Source organism: Parasteatoda tepidariorum, chromosome 6 (assembly GCF_982258835.1).
Source record: "Parasteatoda tepidariorum strain Cologne lab strain chromosome 6, Ptep-v5.0, whole genome shotgun sequence".
Classification (NCBI taxonomy): Eukaryota; Metazoa; Arthropoda; class Arachnida; order Araneae; family Theridiidae; genus Parasteatoda; species Parasteatoda tepidariorum.
Genome location: NC_141760.1, coordinates 110,272,304 through 110,298,401, shown reverse-complemented (window position 1 = coordinate 110,298,401; position 26,098 = coordinate 110,272,304). Strand labels below are relative to the sequence as shown.

Genomic DNA, 26,098 nt, shown 5'->3' with positions numbered 1-26,098 from the left:
ATGTATTAATGATAGTGCATTTTTTAAACTTATTTTAATTATAATATATATATTTTATACAAACTATTTTGGATGTATTTCTATTTTTAAGCTTATACATCACTATTTAATACATAAAAATATTTTCACAGTAAATAGTTTATGAGCACTAAATGAAAAAACCCAATTTTCCCCTTGTTTTTTCAAATAAAACCCAATTTTCCCCGGGTTTTTTCAATAAAACCCGGGCGGGTTGGGGTTTTTCAAAAATCCCCGGGTTTTTTCAAACCCTGATTTCAATAGGGATTTTTTAGGAAGTTTAATTTTAGGGACTTTTCTAAAATGTACAAAAACCAGGAGAGATTGGATTAGACCAGTAAAGCGGGAGAAACTGGCAAAATCCAGTAGAGTTGGCAGCTATGAAAAGAGAAATGTATAACATTTTCATTATTCAATACTGGAATTTTCGGTGTCTCACATTACACTATTTACTTTTAAAAATACTGCACAATGATAAAAACATGAATGAAAAAAAAAATCAATTACTGTTTATAGAAAAATAGTTACATGAAAATATTATATTAGTTAATCAATATAATTTTAAAGAATTTTCTTCCATAGATTCTCACAAAATCTGTTTGTATCAACTTCTTGAATACTGGTTTTTATTATACAACTTGAAGGCAGAAAATGAAGGGGAGAATGTTAATTGTAGAGATGCTGTGTTTCCCGTTCCATGCTCAAGTTAACCATGTTCAGAAGCTCACTTAGGCTGAATTGTTAAGCTCTTCTGGTTTAGGCAACTCTTCTTGAAAAGATCTTGCCTTGAAAGCATTACTTTTGCAGGTGGAGGAGACGCTAATATCCTTTTCTCCGTTACTACCAATACCACTCTTCTCGACAGTATGTCTTAACCACGGAAACTGTGGAATAACGAAAGAAATTTACTATTACAATACAAAGTAACATAATGGCAAAAATATGACACAACAATTAATTTTTTACAATTTTTTACTGTATTATTAGTCAATAAAAAATTTTCCTGTAAAAAAAAAGATCGCGCAGGAAAAATAATAGCTTTATTTATTGCCTGCATAAAATTAAATGATCCTTTTGTACAGTTCTTACAAACTATTATATTTGATGTTTCAAAGCAGACAATATTATGAGATGTACCTTTAACTTGCAATTGGTGGCATAGCTAACGGTGAACGAGAAAGAGCATATGTCCCTAGTTGTAACATTAGAGATGAGGCAAATTTATGAAGAAAAAATTTTCTATGAATTCTAGAATAAATTTTTATCCCTTTTTAATATCCCCTCTCCAGTTTCATCTGCCAATTACAGGCCTAATAGCTACTAACAATTTGTATCTCATTTACCTAATAGTTGAATAGGATGTGTGTTATTGTGGTATTGCGTTTATTATTTTTTTTAAATATAAATTTTCTTTACTCAAAATAATAAATAAATAACTACAGAATGTTCTTAATTTTTTTCTTTCTAAATACATACATTTTTCAAGCTCTAAGCAAAATGATTGATTTAAAATGTTCTAAATAAAGTTAAATTGTTTCTCAAAAAATTGAAACTGAGTTGCTTACCTCACATAGATAAACAAAATAAAAGTAAATTAAAAATATATATATAAAAACTTCGCTGATCAATTTTAAGTCATAATATAAATAACTTAAAGCACAGCATAGTTAAACAAATTTTAATAGGTTACTGCAGCGAAATACATTATTGTAAACTAACCTAAATGAATATTTAGATGGATTCTATTTATATTTTATTTTATAAAGAAAAAGCAAAATAAGATATGAAATAAGTAAAAACAAATGTAATAAAAAGAAAAGCTGTAGTATCTGATGCAAAAACAATTATTAATTTACAATAAAAATATTTATTATCAAAATTTTGCTTTAAACAGAAAAAATAATTTAATTATTTTAAATCTTAGTCAAGATTATTTTAAGTCACAGTACGATTAATTATGTATCTTGGTATCGTACTTAAAATACAAATAAGTGCATGAGAATTTTTTTTGTAAATCAATATGTGAAATGTTTCTACACATTTGTGCCTGTTAATAACCTGTTTTGTTACAGTTCACTTCTATTATTATTTCTTTCCTTTCCATTATTAGTGTGAATTTTTAAAAATAAAAAAAATTTTCAAATGATGTTGCCTTTCATTTAATAATCTGTAACTTGATCAAAATTTATATTTAGGTATAAGTCATTATTTCAAAATCTTCGATTTTTTACTTTGAAAATGATACCTTATTTGTTTAATATTAAGTTTAAAATATTGAAATATCAACAACTTGAAACCAGTACCTGTACAGTGAAGAATAAAAATACAAGGTTTCGTTTTCCTTCTTTCTAATAAACAAATATAATTAATAAAAATTTATATTCTAAGTTTATACATCATTTAAAATGTTTTTCATACTTTCTTTGTTTCTTGCCAGCTTTTTAGGGTAAAAGGAGAAACAGTTTCGGAAATATCTCTGAAATGTATGCGAAACATTCACAAACTGTCGACATTGTGATTAATACACAATTCGAATTTTGAATCAAAAATCAAATATTTACCAACAACAGAAACATTTAATGTTGAAATCTAGTTCATTAAAGAACCTTTTCGTTTCAATAAAACATGCTATAAAAGGTTAAAATGAAATTCACAAAATTAGCATCAATGCAACAATTGTAACGATTTTGCTATTAGCGATTCAAGAAAATGAGTGATTGGTTGGCCTTGCCAAGAAAAAATAATTCATTGGATGAGAAGACAAAAGCTTTCAGAAAAGAGTGCAAGATAAAATCTATTATTAAATTATAACCAACTAGTTTTTTAAAAGTTAAAAACACTAAAACATTTTGTTAAAAGAGAAAAATACCCCCAAAGCATTGGAACAAACTTGAATGAATTCAGCCTGAGGAGCACAAATATCCCTCCACCTCTATTACAATTTTTGCCTTTCCTAAACTGCTTCATCTCCAAAGAGGTCAAAGATTTTGCCATTCATTTAGCAACAGTTTCATATGGCACTCTAGTTTATCAGGGAAAGAATGCAAGAAAAGTATTACTAAGTTGATGATATTTCAACTGCTTGATTTCAGTCTAAATAAAGAGGATATAACAGATGGTAAAATAATTCCAGCTTTTCTTTAAAATTCTTTGATTTTTCAAGGTTTTTATCAACATTTCACTGACTTTCCCAGATTTTTTCCAGTAAAAAAAATTTCCTGATAATTCCAGGTTTTCCAGGTGGGTAGCCACCCTGCTTTTCCAAAAAAAAAAAATCCTTCATTTACGTACATAAATTTAACTTAATATTTTGGAGAATTTTTTTTTTTTTTGAATTACAAAATTCTTAATATCAATAAATGTAAGAAATTTTCCTTAATGGAAATAGTTAGTGTGAATCATCATTTTGAAATTTGTGCTCCCAGAATACTTACAAATTGAGAATCGTGAAATCGCCACTCGGTCTCTGCAATAATATGTCTGTCATTGGGACATTGTTCAAGAACATTCCATAAGAACCATTTTGAGTTATGTGAGAATCAGAAATCAGCAATTCAGTTAAGCTTTCAGATGAATATTCACCTTCTGCATCTACATGCAGTCCATACCTTTCATTGTGCTCAATATTTGAAGATTGTAAGTGTAATGAACTTTCATTTGGATACCATCTTTCTACAAATTATTAGAAATTATTATTATCAATTAGAAATCAATTAGGTTATTAGAAATCAGAACATAATTGAAAAAAAAAAGATTATGTAGATAAAATGAAAATTTAATAATAATTGATAAAATTAAAACTCATCAATTTTCTCAACACCTATTTAGAAATTGAAGAATGTAAATTTGAGGTAGTTGACAATTTCGTTTACTTGGGTTCTGTAATCAACAGGAGGAACAATATTACAATGGAAATAAAAAGAAGAATAACTAAAGCCAGTAAATGTTATATGAAATTCAAAAATAATTAAAATCTACTGTAATTCATAGAAAAACATAAGTTTTATTATATAAATCTCTTCTAAGATCAAATTTATCATATGCTTGTGAAATTTTCAAAGAACATTTTATATTTTAATAAAATATGACTCTGAGTGGGGATATTGTTAGACAAATCCATTTTAAAAATTAGATTTTTCGACTACCTAAATTTATGACTTTCCTTGAATTTTTTAAAAAATAGTGAAAACCATGACTTTTCAGGTGCTTGTACCTTGCTTGTAATAAAAAATAGGATACACAGAATACATGTTCTACTTTGATAAAAAAAAAAAAAAACAATTATGTATCTGCTGATCCTAAATTTTTTTATCTCATCAAAATGCTTGATGTCACATTTTTTATTACCCTCTGGTTCCCCCCTAGCCACAAACTATCCCTTTTTCTCATCTTGAAGCACATCGGCTGCTAAACATCCACATTTTCAACAAAAAGGTTTCTTTAATAATAGGTAAGTAAGAAATGTAAGTATAGAAAATGTGATACAAATTTAAAATGAATTATATTTTAATCCAGTCACCATTTAAAAATGTATCCATACCTGCAACATTGGAGAAATGAAATACTGGAGATTTTATCAGTAACATATTTCAGGTTACAAATTGACTTTTGATACATCATGCATAATCATGTAAATCAAAAAGAGAAATTCAAAATTGGAAATATTATAAGCACTTACAGTTTGCAGGGGTCTGTTTGGTTTTTATGAGAGGTACCTATTTTGTGAAAATTAAAAATTATATTAAAAAATCAACACAAAAATATGGTAGTAAATACAAAAGATATTTTCAAATACTGTGCCTACAAATAAAAATCATTTATGACTGGTAAATTTTTAATTAATTTTTCCCCATATATTCAAAGATAATTTTGCTATATTAAAATTTTGGGTTTAAAATTGTATCTAAATTTAAAAATCCATAACATATATTGTCCATTTTTAAATTTCAACTTGAATTTTTTTTAAAAATAAAACATGCATTTAACAGTACTTTCACTAAAAGTTATTTTCATTATGAGAACCTTTCTCACTGGGTCATATAGAAAAAATGCTTCATCCATACATAATAATAAACGCGGGTGTGTGTGTGTCTGTAATTACATTATATCGCCCCAGAAGCCTCGTCCAAGCACGAAACTCGGCACATAATTGTGTTTTGACATAATGAAGAAGTATTTTTTTTTCTTTTTCAAAAACTTGGATTAGTTTTTTAGTTATCAGTCATTTTGTAAGAAAATCTATGCTTTTTCGTCTTCAAAGATCCATATTCAAAAAACTATTAAAAAATGCATATACTTTTCTCCACTCATATAAATGTATGCTAATGCGGACCTTACAATTGAAATATTAATTTTCGACAACTTAAACCAATATACGAAGGAATTCATAATTTAATTGTAAGGTTCGCATTAGTTTACATTTATCAAAGTGGAGAAAAGTTTAACTTTTGTATTAAAAATGTGGCAACATATTCCATACGTAAATAGAACGCTTCGCTTTGATATATTTGTCGCAAAACGCAGAGCTATAAGCGATAAGCAGAGAGCTCGCCGCACTTAACTGTACTCAATACTATTTATCGCTGTTTATAATTGTTATAATAAGTTTTTCTTCTTCTTTCCACGCTCTATTTTTTTTTATTCTTAAGCGAAGACGATAATTTTTGCAGCGATATAGAAATTGATACCATAAAAAATTATATAGAAATAGATACCATAAAAAATTAATTCGTTTTCGTGTTCTTTTCATGTATTTGCATTTTAGCTTTTTTTTTCTTAAGCGTTGTAGCTATATAATATATAAAATAGGAATTTAATTGTTTTTGAAGGAACGATCACACAGAAATTTGAGAATCCTAATTTTTTCGGGCTTCCTACGAGTTGCCTCACTAATACTAACATTTTTCTTACATAAACGATATTTTTAAAAATAACAAATATACATGTTACTAATTTAAAGTAACAGAAGCATCAACTTCAAAAAAAAAATAATAATAATAAAAAAATAAACTTTTCAGTTAAAATAATATAATTTTTTTATTTGAATACGTAACATTTTTTAAAAATTCTAATATTATGGCCGATATTTTCATACTTCGTAGGTGGAAAACACGGTAATTATTTCCTTTTTTGCATTTTGTAAATCATCATCACATTAAAAAAATAATTAAAAAAATCAAGAAATCCGTAGCATTAACATTTGGGGGAACAAATATACATGTTACTAATTTAAAGTAACAGAAGCATCAACTTCAAAAAAAAAATAATAATAATAAAAAAATAAACTTTTCAGTTAAAATAATATAATTTTTTTATTTGAATACGTAACATTTTTTAAAAATTCTAATATTATGGCCGATATTTTCATACTTCGTAGGTGGAAAACACGGTAATTATTTCCTTTTTTGCATTTTGTAAATCATCATCACATTAAAAAAATAATTAAAAAAATCAAGAAATCCGTAGCATTAACATTTGGGGGAAGAAAAGAACGACGGCGAAATCACGCGTGCCAGACTCTTCGAAAAGGGGTTACTAAATACGTGCTTTCATTTCGAGATTCAGGTGTTGTTATAAACAATATCGTATTAAATATATAGAATTTAAAAACTTTGTGTACAATAGTAAAAACTACAAAGAATAGAAAGAAAATTTCTGCAGAAAAGAAAACCAAAATTTTTTACTTCCCAAAGGAAAAATCCTTCTGCAAGAACTCGGCCACATTCTGCGACAATGTTGTCACGATTTTTGCCACAGGACTCGAGAATACACGGGTAACAGGAGATAGTCGGAAAATACAGGATTCTTCGTTAAAAACCAGAAGACTTGGCAGGTATGTGTATTCAATTTTAAATAAAACCATGACAAAAGAAATCCAAGTTACCTTAGAATTACAAACAATGGTGTCTTGCAAGACTGCTTCCGCACTTCCCAGCAGCAATATTCCATGATCAGAAGCATTACTGTCAACAATGCACCTTCCATGGCGGACAACTCAGCAGATCCTTCTTCACTCTTAATATGACATTAACAATTTCTACAATTCTGGTGCTGCAACAGTTTAAAAAGACATCACTGTTGCCTGTTGCTTCAAGCACAATCTCCTTACAGGAGTCAACTCCAAAAATATTTAAGGAAAACGATACAAGGACTGATTGAATGATGTCTGAAAATGTTAAATGAATTACGAAGGTGCATAGTCAAATCCTTCAACAAAAAATAAGCACCTTTTAAGAACTCAAAATTTTTTTTTTAGGCACTATATACATTAACAAAATGCAAAATAATTTTCAAAGACTTCACATGATCATGATAAAGATAAATAGTTTCTGACAAAGAGCTCATTTCTGGACTATATTAGCCATTTTAAATTGATTAGGAAATTTTTTGGTTCGTTATCAGAGGGTGGAAAATGAAGCCTGAAATTTAGAATATCTAGCAAATTGCAGCAGAGTTGCTGATTTGATTGATTGATTTGCTCATTTACGTCGCACTAGAGCTGCACAATGGGCTATTGGCGACGGTCTGGGAAACATCCCTGAGGATGATCCGAAGACATGCCATCACAATTCTGATCCTCTGCAGAGGGGGTGGCACCCCCGCTTTGGTAGCCCGACGACCTGTCCGCGAAGTCGAGCACTTTACGGTAGCACAGTTTAACGAGGACCAATACCGCACACCCTCGGTCCCTACGCAGACTGATCCAAGTGGTCACCCACCCGCACACTGACCACAGTCAGTGATGCTTGACTTCGGTGATCTGCTGGGAACCGTGCAGCAGCAGAGTTGCACATGAGAGTGCAATAATCTCACTGAGCCCAGCTCAGTAGACGCACAGGCAGACTCAACAAACATGTAAAATGATTCGCGCTTTCTTTGGCTATGGATCGACAGTACGCCGAAATGGATTGTGGTTGAATGAATTGTGAAAACATTGAATAAAACAATTTGAAAAGCACGCTTTTGCGTAATGCGCAGCGAAAATCAACATAGTAAAGAAGAGAAAATCTCCTTTTTTTCGAAAAGGTTTTTAAAAACACCCAATGAATAAAGCACCTTTAAGGGCTTTCAAAAAACGAAAATAAGCACCTTTAAACACTTTTTAAAAATGCTAAGCACCATGGTTACATACAGCAATTAATAGTTTTTTCCACCCTGGAAGAAATTGGATTAGGGGGGAGACCTTTCTTTCTTTCAAAAAGAAATATCTAATATTGAATCATTTTGTAATAAAATATTACATAATTTTTAAATACGTGAAACTAAAATGCAGGAATTAGATTGTTGTTTGTTTACGTCACACTAAAGCTACACAATAGACTATTGGCGAGAGTCTGGAAAACTTCTCTGAGGATGATCTGAGGACATGCACCACGAAAACCTCCCGCGGTTAGTCAGACGGTGAGGGGACTCTAACCCATGATCAGTCTATCACTGAAGATATTTTACACCAGCACTGTGGTTGGTTTAAATAAGTCTGAATTATTATGTCTAATTATCAGTGTTTGAAAGCATGATTATGAGTTTCTCAGGTATATCCTTTTTTACTTTTGGATAGGGAAAATCAAAGTTGTTAATTTTCACATGGTCGTAGATGGATCATTTATATGATATCTGATGTCCCTGAATAAATAAAAAAATGTACATATAAATAAGATATAATTACGTTGAACTGTTATAGGCTCTTCAACCCATCCTAAAGTATTACATATGTAGGTACTGGGAAAAATTATAATTTTATCTCCAGCAGAACTGGATTTAAAGGCAGTTTCAGGATTATGTTCGAATTCCAGAATCCCATTAGAATCAACAGATAAATTCTGTGAAGAATAAAACATCCTTCATATACAATGACAATATTCACAATAGCAGCTGAAAATCTTATTATAACGAACTTGTTGTTAAACACATATGCAACAATGTTCTCACTCAATTAAACAAAAAAATTTTTCAAGGGCTTGCTCAGTAATATAGTTAGGAATATATATAATTTATAATTAGTCATGCAAGATGCATAGCCAAATCTTTCAACAAAAAAAAAGCACCTTTTAAGCACTTAAAAAATATTTTTAAACACTATATGGGTCATTCTCACAGAAACAGTCATTTTTATGTCCTCAGTATACTCCATGCTTGTCTTATGACCTATTAATATCTTTTTTTTTTTCAGGGAAAGTGTCTTTCAGAATGCAGATTAACAAAAAAATAAAAATATTTATTCTATATAATTAAAATATACCATTATATCATTCCCTCACTAGTTCCCATTGTTGACTTCAAAAAATAAAAAATTGTTTCTAAATAAATAGTAAATAAGTTAACTAATTGGTATTTTTTATTTTAAAATATTAAAATACACAATTCAAAAAATCAATTTTAAATTTTATTTCTGATAAAAATATTACTACAGCACTTTCTCTAGTATGTTGCATCATTCCCGCACAACAATATATTTACCACCTACAATAACAATGTAATAAAAATATTTTAATAAAAACTTTAGTTTACAACTGACATCATAGAACAAAAATTGCAGTATGTTTTCATTTTTAAATTACAAAAGTTTGGCTGTGTAACAAATTTGAATGCATCAAACGAGGTAAAAATTTTTGCCATTATCATTCCCTCATATCTATTTTTAAAGTAAAATAAAATATAATGTTACCAAAAAAGTGGAAAATTATAGGTTGCTTTCTTGTACTAAAATATATATACGTGATGGATTTCAGAAATCAATTTGGCTCAACTTTTATTTTGAAATTTTATTAAATTTTTCATTCCCTCACTAACATATAAAATAAGGGAATGATGCTAAAATGAGGGAATGATGCTAATGTGAAGGAATGATTCTAAAGCATTCATTATTCATAAGATGAGTAATTGTTTAAAATGTAATTTTTTTTTCTTGCTTTTTCGTGATTTGTTCTTACTTTCATTAAAAATTACAGTATATATTAAGTCAAACTATTTTTAAAAATATTTTTGAATGTGAATTAACCTGATCAGTTTTTTTAAAAATTAAATTGTGAAAAAAAGAGAACATAATAGAATAAAAAAGTCAAGAAAGATAGGAATGAATACAAATCCAGAATACTCCTTAGTTTTTTTTAAAAAAAAAAGAAAGAAAGATCGGATTATGTACCAGAAAAAAAGTAAAAGGGGACCAGTGAAACCCGGCTCCCAGATGACTAGTTGTAACTTGAGGGTGAAAAAGAAATAATGGAAGAAAAACTCTTGCAACTACAAGTTGAAAAAACAAGCTTTAATAGAATCAGATAAAAATGTTAACGAACCATCATTGAATGATAATTTTCCATGGCCTTCAAGTAAACAAATCACATTAAGAATTTCCTTGCATAATGTTTTGAATTTTAGTAAACTTCGTTTGAAAGCACTAGACAAAAAAAATTGAGCAAAATTGAAAAGATACTTGATGTACTTGTTCACAAAAACTAGAGTTTGCTATAAAAAGTGATTTTATAGAATTAAAAACTAAGACCCAAACGAAGAAGTCGTCTAAATAAATTTCAGGGCAAGGAAAGTATATCATCATCGGTATGCAAGCGATTGGTTTTCGGTGTAGTACTATGTTTGTAAGTAGGAACTAATTTTAAAATTTTAGCAAAGACTCACATAGAAAAAGTTATTTAATGGAATTTTAAGTGGAAAATTTTTTAAAAAGTATAGAGCATTCTGTTCCTCAAAGTGATTTCTGAAATATAGAATACACGAAGAATCAGTCAAATGATAATTTTTAAAAACAATTATGTAACTTATGAAACTTCAAAAAACATAGTTTGTTTTAATCAGATGAATTGAGAATGTGCTCAGGTAAAAAGGAATGTGAAACAAGAAAGAAAGAGATAAAAGAGCTAAAAGTAAAAAAAAAATATTTATACACTAAAAAAAATATTTACATGGAAACCCAAACTGTTACATTAGTTATCCTACTTTTTGAAGAATACACACGTTAAATAACCAACAATTAAAGATGCGTTGATACATAGTACATGCTAATTGGAAAATGGTTATCTCAAAACTTTATGAGATTAATATTACTAATTATAAGTCATCTGTGTGCAATAACTTGTGATTTCAACTTTGAAGACTGTTTGTATAGGAAATACCCTAATTGAAAAGATAAAATGCTGATTTATAAACAGTATGATGATAAGGAACTATTTAAGTACAAAAAGTGTGTATTAGAGAAGAAAAAAAAAAGAAATATATTGTTAAAAACCAAGAAAAGATTTCCAATAAATCAATAAAGATAAAATAAGAAATTAGTCCTTCCAATTTAATTAAAGAGCTAGAGGGGGACTTACCAAAATATACGTACAGTGCATGTTGCAAATTAGTAGAAAACAGTAAATGAACTGAAAAAACAATTATCAACAGATTTAATACTAGTACATATTTGTTTTAGCGAAAACTAAAGTTGCAAATATAAGGAAGAGATTCAGTCTGAATATGCTCAGTAACCTGTACAGGAGTTTTTTTTATAACCGTTGTTGAACAGTCAACCCAATCTATGCTATGCTGATGTTCAACTCCGAAGCCTTGTAATTTTTTAACCAATCCAGAAGACAAGGAAACTCCCGGATCAGTACCCCCAAAAATTAAAGTTGCAAATATAAGGAAGAGATTCAGTCTCATTATGCTCAGTAACCTGTACAGGAGTTTTTTTTATAACCGTTGTTGAACAGTCAACCTATTCTATGCTATGCTGATGTTCAACTCCGAAGCCTTGTAATTTTTTAACCAATCCAGAAGACAAGAAAACTCCCGGATCAGTACCCCCAGAGGTATTGGTTTGTTATAAAAACCTGGAGGACTTTGCGACTCGACAGGTTTAATGTGCATCAGTCACCATTTACTACACAGGAAGTCTTTGGCAGGCGGGGATCAAACCCATGAATTTCTGGACACAGGGCCCAGTGCCCTACCAACCAGGCTATCCCGGGCAGTGTAAATGTTAATTAGAACCAGGGTTCGTGATTTTTTTGATTTTTTTAAAAAAAATCAAAAGAATCAGATTTTTTTGATTTAAATCGGATTTTTTTGATTTAAATCAGATTTTTTTTTTATTCAAATACACTGTAAGAACTTTAATTTATGATCAAAAAAATTATAAATGTTTAAACAAATTAACTTAATATTAAAACTATATTGTAACAATATTTTAGAAGCTCTAACTAAAACATGGCTTTGAATGCATAGCAACCATTTTGAAAGAAATGCATGATTAAAATTTAAAGACTAGATGAAATAGAGAATTTAAAGAATACTTCAGGGGTCTGTTTGGGTCTTTCTGAGAGGTACCTATTTTGTGAAAATTAAAAATTATATTAAAAAATCAACACAAATATAGTAAAAATATGGATTTATTGTTTCTTACGAGACACAAAAATAAAATTTTAAGAATAAGTATTTTGTGTGATTATTCTATCATTTTTCCTAATGTTGAATTTGTAAAGGTACCGGCTTGGACAGACCCCTGTGCTTTAACTATTAAAACAAAGTTTCAGTTAGCAAACCATAACTTTAATTCAAAATTGTGATTTCTTTTTTTTTTCTCATGATTTTTAAAATGACAAAATAAATGTAGCAGACTGTGTTTATAAATGTTAAAAAACATCTGAAGTATTCATCAAAAAATAAATAAATATTTAATCTATATATTTTTATATTAAAATATTCACTTTTAATTCTATATCAAAATAGATAAGTTAAGCTAAAAAAAAATTAGAAAATCTATGTATTCATTGGAATTTTTTTTCACAAAATTTCTTTATAGAAAATCAGATAATGTCAAAGATACTGTAAACATATTATGAGAAAAAAATACCAGTTAATAACCCTACTGCATCAAATAGACTTCGAAAGAGTTTGAAAGGGAAGAGAATGACACTACAATAGGAAAAAAAACATCTGAATTCATCAGCCCGTTTTTTTTTCTTTTTCTGTTTTTGGCATATTACGGTAATTTCTTTTTAATATAACCTCAAGCTTCAGAAATATACATTTTCCACCAATAAAATATGATGTAGATTTTAATTAACGCTTTTTCATTCAAAAGGTAGAATTTTAATTAACATTACTTGTATTATTTTTTGAAAAAAATTCATGTTTATTAATTACTTTCTACAGCTATGCAAGTCTATATTAAGACAGCATTAAATGTTTACTTTAATCTGTACTTTCAATCTCAAGAATCAAAAGATTTTTAAAAATGTAATTTCAAATGTGTTAGAATTTAACACACACCAAGAAATTTATTTAAATTAAATTTTAATACTAAGAAAAGAAAATAATAGAAGTATCAAAAATTTAAAACACTGTCTTTTAACTCTTAAAATCAATATATATAGATAAAAAAAATTAGTTGATTTAAATCAATGATTTTTTTAAAAAAATCATTTGATTTAAAACATGATTTAAATCGTGATTTAAATCAAGCTGATTTAAATCAACGAACCCTGATTAGAACAATGAAAAAACTAAAAGAATAGCCGATCAGAAAGTGACAGAAAGAAAGGTGTGCATAAAAAGTTTAAAATAGGAGATTGAGTCGTCGAGAGTGGTAACATTTTAGATACTGGCAAAGTGAAGACCATGCATTCAAGAAATTTAACAATTGATGTAACGGTTCCAATTGTAGGAAAATTTAAATGATAATTTCCTAAACATACATAGCTATTTAAAAACAAACATCAGAAAAGAATCCTATCATGCGTGAAAATCATTCCATCCAATTCTATTTTGATAACCTAGAAAACTATCATAGTTATAAAACAAAATTATAATATACATTAAATATGCTTAGTATACTTTAACTTGATGAAGAAACACATGTATTTAAATAAACCATCATTCTCCGAAGATTAACGTCATTCTCCTCAAAAATTATCAAATTTATTAATTTCTTTTAATATTAAGTAAAATTTAAAGGATTTTCTCATTATGCCATTACATATGCCTACTAATATAAAAAGTTTCAAATCTTTTCATTCATTTTACTTTTTTGGGAATTTTTGAATCAAAAATAACAGTTCTCAAAAGAATAACCCATATGCATTAAAAAAATGCAAAATATTTTTCGAAGACTTTATGTGATCATGACAAAATAGCTAGTTTCTGAGAAAGAACTCTTTTCTTGATTAAAATTAGCCATTATAAAATGATCAAGAGAATTTTCCGTTCAAATGCAAAATATTTTTCAAAGACTTTACGTGATCATGACAAAATAGCTAGTTTCTGAGAAAGAACTCTTTTCTTGATTAAAATTAGCCACTATAAAACGATCGAGAGATTTTTTGGTTCAAATGCAAAATATTTTTCAAAGACTTTACGTGATCATGACAAAATAGCTAGTTTCTGAGAAAGAATTCCTTTCTTGATTAAAATTAGCCATTATAAAATGATTGAGAGATTTTTCGGTTCGATGTCAGAGGGTAGAAAATGAAGCCCGAAATTGAGAATATGTTGCAAAATGCAGCAGAGTTGCACATGAGAGTGCAAGAATTTCACTGAACCCAACACAAGTATTTCATCAAACAAGTAAAATGATTGGCGCTTTCATACGCTATGGACCGACGATAAGCAGAAAAGCCTCGTGTTTGAATAAATTGCAAAAACATGGAATCGAACAATGTGAAAACCACACTTTTGCATAATACGAGGCGAAAATCGATATGGTAAAGAAAAAAATTTCATTTTCGAGAATTAAGCACTTTTCAAATTAAGCACTTTTCAAAAACACCTAATAAAAGAAGCACCTTTAAAGGCTCATAAAAACGAAAATAAGCACCTTTAAGACCACATAGAGTAGGCCATAAAGTTTCAAATGTTGGTAATAAATTTTTAAAACATTCAAATAAAACATGAGAAGATAATTTATTATTACGCGATGAAGTTCTCTTCCAATAATTTGTTTGCAGATTGATATTTAGAATTTTTTTTCCAGAGATGGAAACTTCATGATTTACTCTAGATTTGTCTGAATTCAGTTTTTCCTCACTTAAACTAGTTATGGAGATGAATGAGAATTTGTGCTGAAAAGTTTCCCTCGCAGTATGGCACTCTCTTAAGGGATATTTCTCAAAATGCCTTTGAAAAATATAAATTTTAGTCTCTGACTTACTTGAATCATATCAAGTGTAAATTGCTTAGCGACAATATAAGTAACTGGTTTTTGAACGCCACTGTTGTATCTTCATTTAATGAGTTTACCTGTGGTGTATTTCATTTTTACATACGGCCAGAAAAAAAATAAAGAAATAAAAACTTCTATCATTTACATTACAAGGATGAGTTTTTTAAAAAACTGAAAATAGAAATTAAAAAACGTCGCATGTAAATTTTTTTAAAAATAATGGAAAAAATTCCTGAAATTTGAGCAAGAATTGTATGTAAGAAGCATATATACGTAGCACATATTTTAATAAAAAAATAATAAAAATGTTGAATTATGAACAATGCTGAATAAATATAAATTTTTTAAAAAACTTTTGTGTGAATTCTGATCTTGATGTGAGATCTTTAAATTGCATGAATACGAATTCCAATGTGAGTATGTGATTATGTGTATTTATATAGAAAGGAAAAATCATCAAACAAGGAAAAAGAATTACCTAATTACTGGATTCTCCAACATTTCCATTTTAGTTCGCAGTTCATTGAGTCATTCTTTCAATTCAATTGTCCTCATAAAGTCCTCTTCATTGATTTCAGCTTCAGAATCACTGACATTTATTTCAGAATACATCAGGTTGATCTCTCTCTCTGCACTTTGGTTGCTTGCTTCAGAATCATTTTTATTTTGGATATCATGGGTTTGGGCAGAATGTTATTCTTCATGTCAAAGTAACTGTAAAAATAACCAAATTGTTAGATTTCGTTATTACTCATGCTCAAATAACTGTTATAAAGGGGGACATACCCCTAATAACCCCCTTTTTTGACAAAGTATGTAGCTAAATCTTTCAACAAATAATAAACACCTTTAAAGTACGTTTTAAGCACTCAAAAAATATTTTTAAGCACTGTATACATTAACAACATGCAAAATAATTTTCAAAAACTTTACATGGTCATGATAAAATAAACCAATTTCTGACAAGGAACTCTTTTCTAGATTATATTAGCCATTATGAAATGATCGAGAGATTTTTTGGTGCGATATCAGAGGATGGAAAACAAAGCCTGAAATTAAGAATATCTTGCAAAATGCAGCAGAGTTGCACATATCTCAACAAAGTGCAAGAATCTCAACAAACCCAGTCCAGTTGGCACACATACGGACTCGCAAGCATTTCATCAAACATGTAAAATGATTGGCACTTTCATACGTTTTAGATTGACATTATGCTGAATGAATCGTGAAAAAATAGAATAGAACAATGTTAAAAGTACGCTATTGCATGACATGTGGCAAAAATCGACACGGTAAAGAAAAAAAGGGAAAATCAAGCACTTTTTAAGAACACCCAGTAAAAAAACCACCTTTAAAGGCTTTTAAATAACGAAAATCAAAAATAAACACATTTAAGCACTTTTTAAAAATGCTATCCACCATGCAACTGTTATTATGTGTAAAAGGGAGGCCATTTCTTTGATATCTTCAACTCAAAAACTGAAGACAGGGAAAAAAATGATAATTCCCTGTCATTAGGTAATTTTTTTAATTCTTTGTATTTTCCAGTTTTTCCCTATGGAGTGGCAACCCTGAATGAGCATCCATTAACTCAAATGAGTGGTTATGTATGTGTATTATAAACAGTAAATGGTTATTCTACTTGCTTTACATCAATCTATGTCAACTATATATCAAATTGAACCAAGTAATTTTTTGAATAATTGACAAAATCTTAAAAACTCTCATCATTTTGAACAACAGTGTGCTCTTCAATAAAGAAAAGGAAAAAAAGAACATCAAAATATCTATTTTTAGTTAACATTTGATCATAAGACTTTTACAGACTTCCAAAACTTGCTGATGAGCTTTTTATTTTAGGAGTATTTCAATATGTCAGAGTAAGAAAATTGACATATCTTGAAATGAGTGTTTTAAAATATGGACATAGCTCAAAATGGGTTTAGTTAAGAAAATGAGAATAGCGCTCAAAATGAATGAACCATTTAAAGAAACAGTCACATCTCAAAATGAGTGTTTAAGAATATGGAAACAGCTTAAAACCTATATTTAAGAAAAAATGGACATAGCACTTTTCAAGCTGTAAACGGTGACTGGTGCATGTTAAATCTGTTGAGTCTCAAAGTTCTCCATGTTCCCATAATAAATCATACCTCTGGGGGTACTGATCCAGGAGTTTTTTTGTCTTCTGGATTGGTGCAAAATTACAAGGCTACGGAGTTTCCCAAAATTGGGTCGGCTGTTCAACGACTGTTATAAATATAATAATAATTAAAAAACAATATAAAGAATGCGTGAATTTACCACAGAAATACTTTTCTTAATGCAAAAGAAATACTTGTTTTAACTTTTTATTGAAAATAAGTATACAGGTCAACCAATTTACTTCGTAAAAGGAAAATGCAATGTTTAGAGGAAACAATTTATAGATTAGGAGGGACCAGCAACTTGCTGTACCTCCCTGCTGAGGGGAGAAAGTTACAGCAAGTTATTATCATATTTGCCACCAACATGACTAAATATGTGGACGGCCCTTCGTTAATCTACCTGCTGTACAAGGGACTTTTCACTCAAAAAGGTTGTACACCCCTATAATAAAGTAGCACTTATTTAGGATAAATTACTACTATTGATAACATCTCCTGAAATAAAATAAAAAAATGACTATTTGGCAAATAGGGGTGCCTATGGGCTGAGAAGATTTATTTAATCTAGCAAAACTAAGTTCTTAATTTATGAAACTCTTGTCAGGTTGGACTTTATGATTCTGAAGCTTGGTCAGTGACAAAACTGGAAGAAAATTGTATCACAATATTCGAGAGAAAGATTTCACTGAGTATATTTGATGACGTGAATGAGAACAATAACTGGAGAAGAAGATTTAACTTTGAACTGTACAAGATTTATAAAAACCCGATGTTATTAAATACATAAAAATAGATAGAATGAATTGGGATGATTCATATAATTCGAATGAGTGATGACATTACAATAAAAAAAGATATTGCTTTTTAGACCCTCTGCGACAAGAAAATGGGGAGTGCCACGGCAGAGATGGGCTGATTCGGTGGTGTCTGATATTCTTGCAATTTATGAAAAGAATTGTAGATCAAAGATAAATCGAAAGTTTTTATGGAGAAATCTTCCGAGGAAGGCATTGACCCACATTGGGCTGTCTGGTCAACTATGACAATGATGATAAAAAACTGGAGAAATATGAGACATCAGAGAAAAAGCAATGTTTTATTCACGAGAGAAGCAACTAATCACTCAACTTTCCACATACCAGTTGATTAATCAATACAAGAACCTCAATTTTGTGTATTTGATTGATGATGGCAGATCTTCAGTTTAAAAGCTGCTGGAACTGTCATGACTACCTACAGTTGGATACAGTAATTTAACTTTCACTTAAACTTTAATTTCAACTTTAACTTTCAGCAAAGTTAACATTTTTTTATATTTAAAGCTTTATTTGACTAGTTCTTAGTGTTCCACTTTTCTGATACACATGATCAGGGGTAACTGAAAGCCCAATTCAAAAGTCCAGAAAATTTCTTGAGGAAAATCATTAACGACCCATTTAAAAAAATATTGTCTTTATAATTTTAAATCATTGATATTTACACAACATGAAACTCTAAATAAATTATATGCGGCATATTTTAAATCAATAATTATGTATAAGTTTATTTTTATCTCTCATCACATGCGCCTTTTTGTCCACTTTGTAAATCTTTTTGTCCACCCTTCATGGACACATTGAGTCCTCAAGATATTGGGAAGCAAGAGAACTTTTAAAGCAATGACTTTGGTCTTCGTTCTTTGTTATCCTACGTACATTTGTATTAGTTATTTATTTCATCTCTCTATTTGTACCTTTTGCCTTGCCATTGGAAATAAAAATAAATAAAAAAACAAGGTATAAAAAAATCTCTTTATCACATTTATTATTCTATCAGAAAAAATATTTACAAATGAAAGAGATGCCAAGTATAAATTCTAGTTCTAATGATTTTAAATAAAATATAAAATTTTTATCTCTGCATGATAGAAATTCAGATCTGCTAAAATTATTTCTTTAGAATTGCATAAATTTTGACTTTTTTTTTTAAAAAAAAAGGATAAAAATCTGATTTTATTAGCTAATTTTAATAATTTGATTTAAATTATTTAATGCTCTATTTTTTTTCCAACTAAAACAGTTACTTCATTTATTTATACAATTTCAATTGATCTATATTTTCCATTAATTAGAACAATTAGCAAGTGAACTCTAAATGTTGCCAACAGATCTGAATATTTTTTTATTTTATAACCGTCGTTGAACAGCGGATTCAATTCTGGGTTTACGACTACCAATCCTCAACTCTGTATCCTCATAATTTTGATCCGAAACCAGAAGACAAGGGAGTTATCAAAGCTCCAAATCAGGCTATCAAAGCCTGGTTAGTAGGGCAACCAGGTCGGGAGTATTGTGCAAAGTCATTTGAACTGATAAAATATTTGTTTTTACAAAAGCAATGTCAGATCATTAACAAAAATAAACTATAAAAATATGCTTTAAAAAAGACATACAGCTGCAATCGAGGTTTTAAAATGTCTCCCGTATATTTGATATCTTTCTCGCCACCCCAAGGTCGTTGCAAATGCAATAAAAAGAATCTGCAAAATTAAAATGCATTTTAATTAAAAACATAAAACCTTATTCAATTTATTTGATGAAAATTATTATTAGATTTTGTATGGAATAAACTTATTGTTACAATAAACTGATACCAATAAAAAGGTTAATTTTTACAGGGATGTTAAAAAAAAAATAATAAATAAATAAAATATAAAAAAAACAGATTTTTTACAGAAAAGACTCAGCTTACTAAGTTTTTTCAGGGTTAAATTGGTATTTTTTAAAGTGAATTGCTTGTTTTTTTTTATTATTTATTTCCTTAGAGTAAGTTTTGTCACATTAATAAATACCATTAATTAATTAATAATTAAGTTATGAGAATTATCAACTGTTAAACTTGGTAAGAAAAATGGTTCGTCAATCTACAGCCTCTGTAATGCAACTTCGAATTTAAAATGTTGCATGCTAAAAGAAGTATTTTTATCTGTGAACTTAGCACAATTTTTGTTTTTAAATTCCAGTTTTTGAAAGTTATTATTTATTTAAGTGCTTCTTCATGAACTTTTCCAGTCTCTTAGCTTCAAATATTGACTATTTATCCATTGTAATAGAAAATTAATTTTTATATTGTGGTATCTTAATCTTAACCTGTGGTATCTTAATTTAATTGTATCTTAAGTTCATACTTAAGTAATTGTCAACCAAAAGTAGGGAGGGAAAAAAAGGACAGAGAGAAAATACATCTTGCCAGACATAAATCATAAAATTTATACTGAAACTGATAACAATAAAAAAACTTAATAAAGAACAATAGAACTCGCTTTCAATATGATGTGACTCGCCAATAAATAAAATTACATATCTTGTGTTTTTTCTTAATGAGTCATGTTTCATAATGTGTTTCCCTTAGGCTGAATGTATTCTTCACTACGCAGGGTGCGTAGCCAGATTTTTCAACAAAAAACTTTTAAGCACTTCTTGCACTCAAAAAAATAACTTCAAGCACTTTCAAAAAATTAAATCATAATTAGGATCTGTGCAATAATAATAAAAAAATTTTATCGTTTAAAGTTCTTGATTTATAAACATAAAATAAATAAAATTCAAAAACATTCTCAAAACCTTTACATAATAATGATAAATTAACTAGTTTCTGATAAATATTGCACCGAAAATTATGAAAATCATGCATTTTTTGTTATTTAGAATGATAATTGATACGACAAAGAAAAAATCTTTTTTCAAAAGATATAAAATTAAGCACTTTTTAAAAATCCCGAATATGTAAAGCACCTTTAAAAATGTAAGCCAAAAATAAGCACTTTTTAAAAAAGTTACCTATCCTGCTACAGATGATTTTTTTCCAAATCATTGGTAATCGTCTATTTCATAATGATCAACATGATAACAAAATGTTCTTAGATAAATCTACAATAGTTATACATTTTAAAAACAAGATATTCTGCATGTTTGTGGAAAATACTGAAATTTAAGGTTTAAAAAAAAAATCATGGTGTATAGCCAGATTTTTCGACAAAAAATAAGCACCTTTACGCACTCAAAAAAGATTTTTACTTACTTTTCAAAAAAAAAATTTATTATCAGGATCAGTAATAAAAAATTTTTTTATGGCTTAAAGTTATAAACATAAAATTAATAAAATTCAAAAAAAAATTTCAAAAACTTTACATAATCATGGTAAAATAACTAGTTTCTGATAAATATTGCAGAGAAAATTGTGAAAATCATGCATTTTTTGTAATTTAAAATGACGCTCAATATGGCAAGAATAAATCTCTTTTAAAAAGATAGAAAATTAAGCACTTTTTACAAAACCCGAATAAAAAAAACGCTTCTAAAGGCTTTTAAAAGACATAAATAAAAAATAAGCACCATCTATCTTATTTAAATATAAAAGAATTAAAAAATGAGAAAATAACATTATTAAAAAGTTTTATAACTATGACTACAAACTTTATATAAAATATAGTAAACTTGCTCTTCAATTGACAGGGTGCGTAGCCAAATCTTTGAATCAAAAATAAGCACTTTTTAAAAACTTTTCAAGCACTTTACAAAGAATCTCAAGCACTCAAAAAATTCACATTCAATCAATGATATTATTGAAACAGCTTTAGCGTTAAAAAAAACCAAAAAGGAACAGGCGTAAATCGAAACAATCAGTACTTTCCCACATCACCGAGTGAATTCAACTTGACCCTGTACTCAGAACAAAAGTACCCTTACCCCCTACGTCAAAAAAAGTGTTAGAAGTAAAATGAAATAAACAAGAACAAAATTAAAATAAATTAAAAAGAAAAACATTTCATAAGGATCTGATATTCTCTATCCGAATTGGAGCACTCGGGTTTCGGCTTCAAGTGTGCGCGCACGCGCAAGTCATAACGTGGGTACGACATGAAGTCCGCGTGAATGATTACGTAGCAAACTCCCCATTTTTCGTGAAATGCATGGGATCCACCAGATATCACTGAAGGGGGAAAAAATTATTCGAAAAAAAAGGCACTTTTTAAAAACGTCAGCTGAAAAAAGCACCTTTAAAAGCTTTTAATAACGAAATTCCAAAAAAAGCACCTTTAAGTACTTTTTACAAACGCTACGCACCCTGATTGATGCTTAGAAAAATTAAACAAAATGTAGAGAAATAAGAAGAAAAAAAAAGAACTTCCCCAAAAGAAAATAGTAAAATAGAAAAAAAAAGAAGATAAAGTGATTCATGATATTAAGCAAAGGATAAATATTAAACAGTTTATTGATATGTGCAGTTATTAAGTTCCATTTATGGTGAACTAACTATACTAACTTCCAAAGAATTTCTAAAAATCAAAATAGTTATAATGGCAATCAAAGTTTTTGATTAATATTTATTAAACACTTATATAAGTACAGGTACTTAGTGCAGGTCAACAAGATAATCCCAAAGTATCAAAAAAGTTAATATACAGTCTAGCCATCACAATTCCTGCATACTCGTGCTTTGGCTGGTTAAGAGGAGATATGATTTGCACTTTTGCGGATTGAAGGAGTAACATTATCTCTTTGATTCTCTCTCAGTCAAAATAGTTTTACTCCTGTTTCCACAGCTGCCGACGATTTCAGTTGCATAGAATTCTTGTGATGGCAAGACAATTTCTTTTTTGTAGATATAGTTACCAAACATGCTCAATAGCAAGTGCTGTTTTAAGATACACTTCATCATCATCCTCTTCACTGATTACAAACAACTCAACTAATGGTAGAGCAACACTAGAACATTTTTTAACTTCTTGCTGAATCCACTGTATCTGATTGAGGTCAGCTCCGATTACTGATTTCACCAGCTTCTAACTTTTCCCACATTCACAACCTAAACATAAATTAACAATCGTTTAACTATTTATTTTAACCAACATAATAAATATGAAATCTACCAAATAAACTTCAAAAAATCTTTAATTTTTTCAAAACTATTAATACCGGTTGGAAAAAATACAATTTTTTCTAAGTTAAATACAACTGTACAACTTTTTTATTTTTAAAAAAAGAAAATGCAGTGATTAAAATAATCTTTGTAATTTTCTATACAATTTTAATATTTGTATTCATAAATTGATTTTCGAATAATAGAAAAAGGTTGTTATTAAAATTTTGATAATGATCAATCCTCTGAATTTTTATCACAGAATACAAATGTCGAGTAAAAAAGAGTTTCTCAAATAAATTGTTACCGTACAAATAGTCTACTCAAATCTGAAATTTGCATATTGTGAAGACATTGTACTAATTAAAAATTAAATGGAAATGTCTATCAGATTGATAAAAAAACAATATGGATCTACAACAGAATTAATTGAACAATTGAAAAATTATTCAAATTTAAAACTCACTTTCACAATTTCAAAATCATTGATAGTAAATGTGATATCATTTATAAATGGACCACACTATTAATTACTAATAATAAATAAAATTACACAAATCTCCTAATAAAATTAAGATATTTGCAAAAAAATCAAAATCATACAGGGTTCACAATAAAAAGGAATAAAAGAAAACTTTTCAAGACATTTTATAAGATTTTTAGATTACAACAGCAAGAACTGAATAGAAATGTGTCAAAAATATGAATATTTCTATAGCCTGACTATCTTTAAGATAAAAAATGCAGGTATTTTTTTAATAAAAAATAAACACTTTCTAACTCTTGATAGCACTATTTTACCCAAATGCAATGTTAACTCTGGTCATTTTAACCATAGCTGTTTAGAGTTAAAGACCTTGAAAACAGTATTATAAACTTATACTTTATAATAGAAATGAGCTCTTATACTTTCAGTTCCCAGTACCACCGGTTTCCACAGAAGTGCTCATAGTTTTAATGCCTATTGCAGAAAAAGAGGCATGCTTTACAATCTAAAACTGTTTACTTTTACCAAAAAAAAAAACAAACAAAAAAAAAAAAAAACATCATAATAATAAAAAAAAATTGCAAGTTGCAATCAGAGTTGTCTTCATCTGAAATAATTTATAAATTCAAAAGATGAAGGAAAATAATAGCTTAAATTCACTCTCAGACATATTTACAAAAAAAAAAAAAAAAATTCTCACACACAGAAACAAAAACAGAAGTCAAATAATAGCAAAAAAGTGTGAACTACTTGAAAGAAACACGATCAATATAGCTGCACAACCATGATCTACTTTCTATTCTTGTCTCAAAACACTCTCAGGCAGGGTTGGGGTTTCGGACAGGAGATTTGAGTTTTTTGTCTTAAAGTGTCCAAAACCTTGAACATTTATAAAAATTCGATATGTGTCACCATTGTACACATAATAATTACATATATCAATAAATATTTTATACTTTTTATACAATTTGCTTTAACTTATTGAAGAAAAAATGCATTTTTTGTTGCTTTAACTTATTGGAAGAAAAATAATATAATATGAAAAGATTTATAACTTTTGAAGCTCCACAATTCACTGAATACCTTATCTCTTAAACATGCTTTTAATACTGATAAATTATGCCTTTGCATAAGGATAATAAATGCAATATAAAATATAATAATAAACTTTTTTAATAAAAACAAAAAGTCTTCATTTTGTTTCAGGTTCAAAAAGTAACACTTCATTTTTCACAATTTTTTTTTTAAATTGTGACATAATTTGAGGGAATTGGATTTGGACATTTTAAACCATGGACATGCTACATTCTGTCCTAAATCTTTCCAACTCTGCTCTCAAGGTCATTCTATTGCACTCCACAGCAGTGTCAGTAGTTTTACTGATAGTGACACTTTGCATACTACAGAAAGGCTTATATGTACACCCGAGGCAGTTAGCAAAGCTTTTATATATGCCTGCAGCAGGCAAAGGGTCAAAATATTCAATACAATGAAATGTGCTACCTGGAAAATTTATGTCTACTATAAAAATTCGTATTTTAAAACAAAAAAGACAATACAAATATTACTTCCATTATGAAATCTAGCTCTGAATCAACAAAACAATGAAATGCTACCAGGAAAATTTATATTTACAATAAAAACTCTTATTTTACAGTAAAAAAGCCAATACAAGTATTACTTCCACTATGAAATCTAGCTCTGAATAATCAAAATGCTACCAGGAAGATTTATATCGACAATAAAAAATTCATATTTTACAATATAAAAAGTCAATACAAGTATTACTTCCACTATGAAATCTAACTCTGAATCAACAATAGAAGATTTTCCAGTTGACCTCCAGACAGTTTTCCATCCGATTGGCTCCACTATGCGAGTGAGGTATTAAACAAGAGCATATTCTGCTGCTGATGAACAGCAATCCAGTAATATTTCGTCCTCGAAAACTGAAAGAACTTCATTTAAACTAGAGGACTCTAAGTTAATTCCATATATATTAGGACAGCACAGTAGAGAAAATAACGATTTTGATGATTCTTTATCCATAGTAGATTGACAGACCTAAAATGTTAAAATAAAATTCTTAATTTCTTTTTATATATTTCACTTCTTTATAAACATTCCACTTTCCTACATTTATATACATTTGTAAAGAAATAGCTATGTATTTAAGATAGGGGTGCACAACCTGCGGCCCGCAGGCCATATGCGGCCCTCCGACCACTGAGGTGCTGCCCGCAAGAGTTTCTGAACTCAATAAAAAATAAACAAAAATTTCAAATATAAAAAATTTCTTAAATTTTTTTTTTTGCACTTTTGAGTCATCACGTTGTGAAGCTCTAAATTTTTATTGATTCTATAGTAAATGTATGTTCACCACGCTTTCTT

General features: G+C 28.7%; 2 protein-coding genes and 1 long non-coding RNA gene across 3 annotated transcripts; all 3 read right to left on the bottom strand.

Moving 5' to 3' along the window:
- Positions 1 to 229: 229 nt before the first annotated feature.
- On the bottom strand, positions 230 to 4,604 carry LOC147808275 (uncharacterized). The gene is made up of 3 exons (XR_015434962.1): positions 4,559 to 4,604; positions 3,453 to 3,690; positions 230 to 902 (listed from the first exon to the last, which is right to left on the bottom strand). It is a non-coding gene; the product is annotated as an uncharacterized LOC147808275 (long non-coding RNA).
- A 2,258-nt stretch (positions 4,605 to 6,862) lies between these two features.
- Positions 6,863 to 15,279, bottom strand: LOC147808274 (uncharacterized). Its single transcript, XM_087166455.1, has 3 exons — positions 15,161 to 15,279; positions 8,684 to 8,837; positions 6,863 to 7,183 (listed from the first exon to the last, which is right to left on the bottom strand). The coding sequence occupies exons 1-3, from the start codon at positions 15,167 to 15,169 to the stop codon at positions 6,984 to 6,986; spliced, it is 363 nt and encodes a 120-aa protein (XP_087022581.1). The 5' UTR covers positions 15,170 to 15,279; the 3' UTR covers positions 6,863 to 6,983.
- Positions 15,280 to 15,655: 376 nt separating this feature from the next.
- Positions 15,656 to 25,106, bottom strand: LOC147808273 (uncharacterized). The gene is made up of 3 exons (XM_087166962.1): positions 24,999 to 25,106; positions 22,974 to 23,143; positions 15,656 to 15,886 (listed from the first exon to the last, which is right to left on the bottom strand). Exons 1-3 carry the CDS (start codon positions 25,104 to 25,106, stop codon positions 15,784 to 15,786), a joined length of 381 nt encoding a protein of 126 aa, XP_087023088.1. The 3' UTR covers positions 15,656 to 15,783.
- Between the last annotated feature and the right edge of the window lie 992 nt (positions 25,107 to 26,098).

What these genes read in the sequence shown, in the direction of transcription:
- LOC147808274 (XM_087166455.1), bottom strand. An exon ending in AGAGCCTATAACAGTTCAAC is followed by an intron (nt 7,184 to 8,683) that starts GTAATTATATCT and finishes TAACATTTTCAG; the next exon opens with ACATCATTCAATCAGTCCTT.
- LOC147808273 (XM_087166962.1), bottom strand. Translation starts at nt 25,106, where the DNA reads ATGCAAAGTGTCACTATCAGTAAAACTACTGACACTGCTGTGGAGTGC. An exon ending in CAGAATGTAGCATGTCCATG is followed by an intron (nt 23,144 to 24,998) that starts GTTTAAAATGTC and finishes GGGAAAAGTTAG; the next exon opens with AAGCTGGTGAAATCAGTAAT. An exon ending in CTTGCTATTGAGCATGTTTG is followed by an intron (nt 15,887 to 22,973) that starts GTAACTATATCT and finishes TTATTTTTACAG; the next exon opens with TTACTTTGACATGAAGAATA.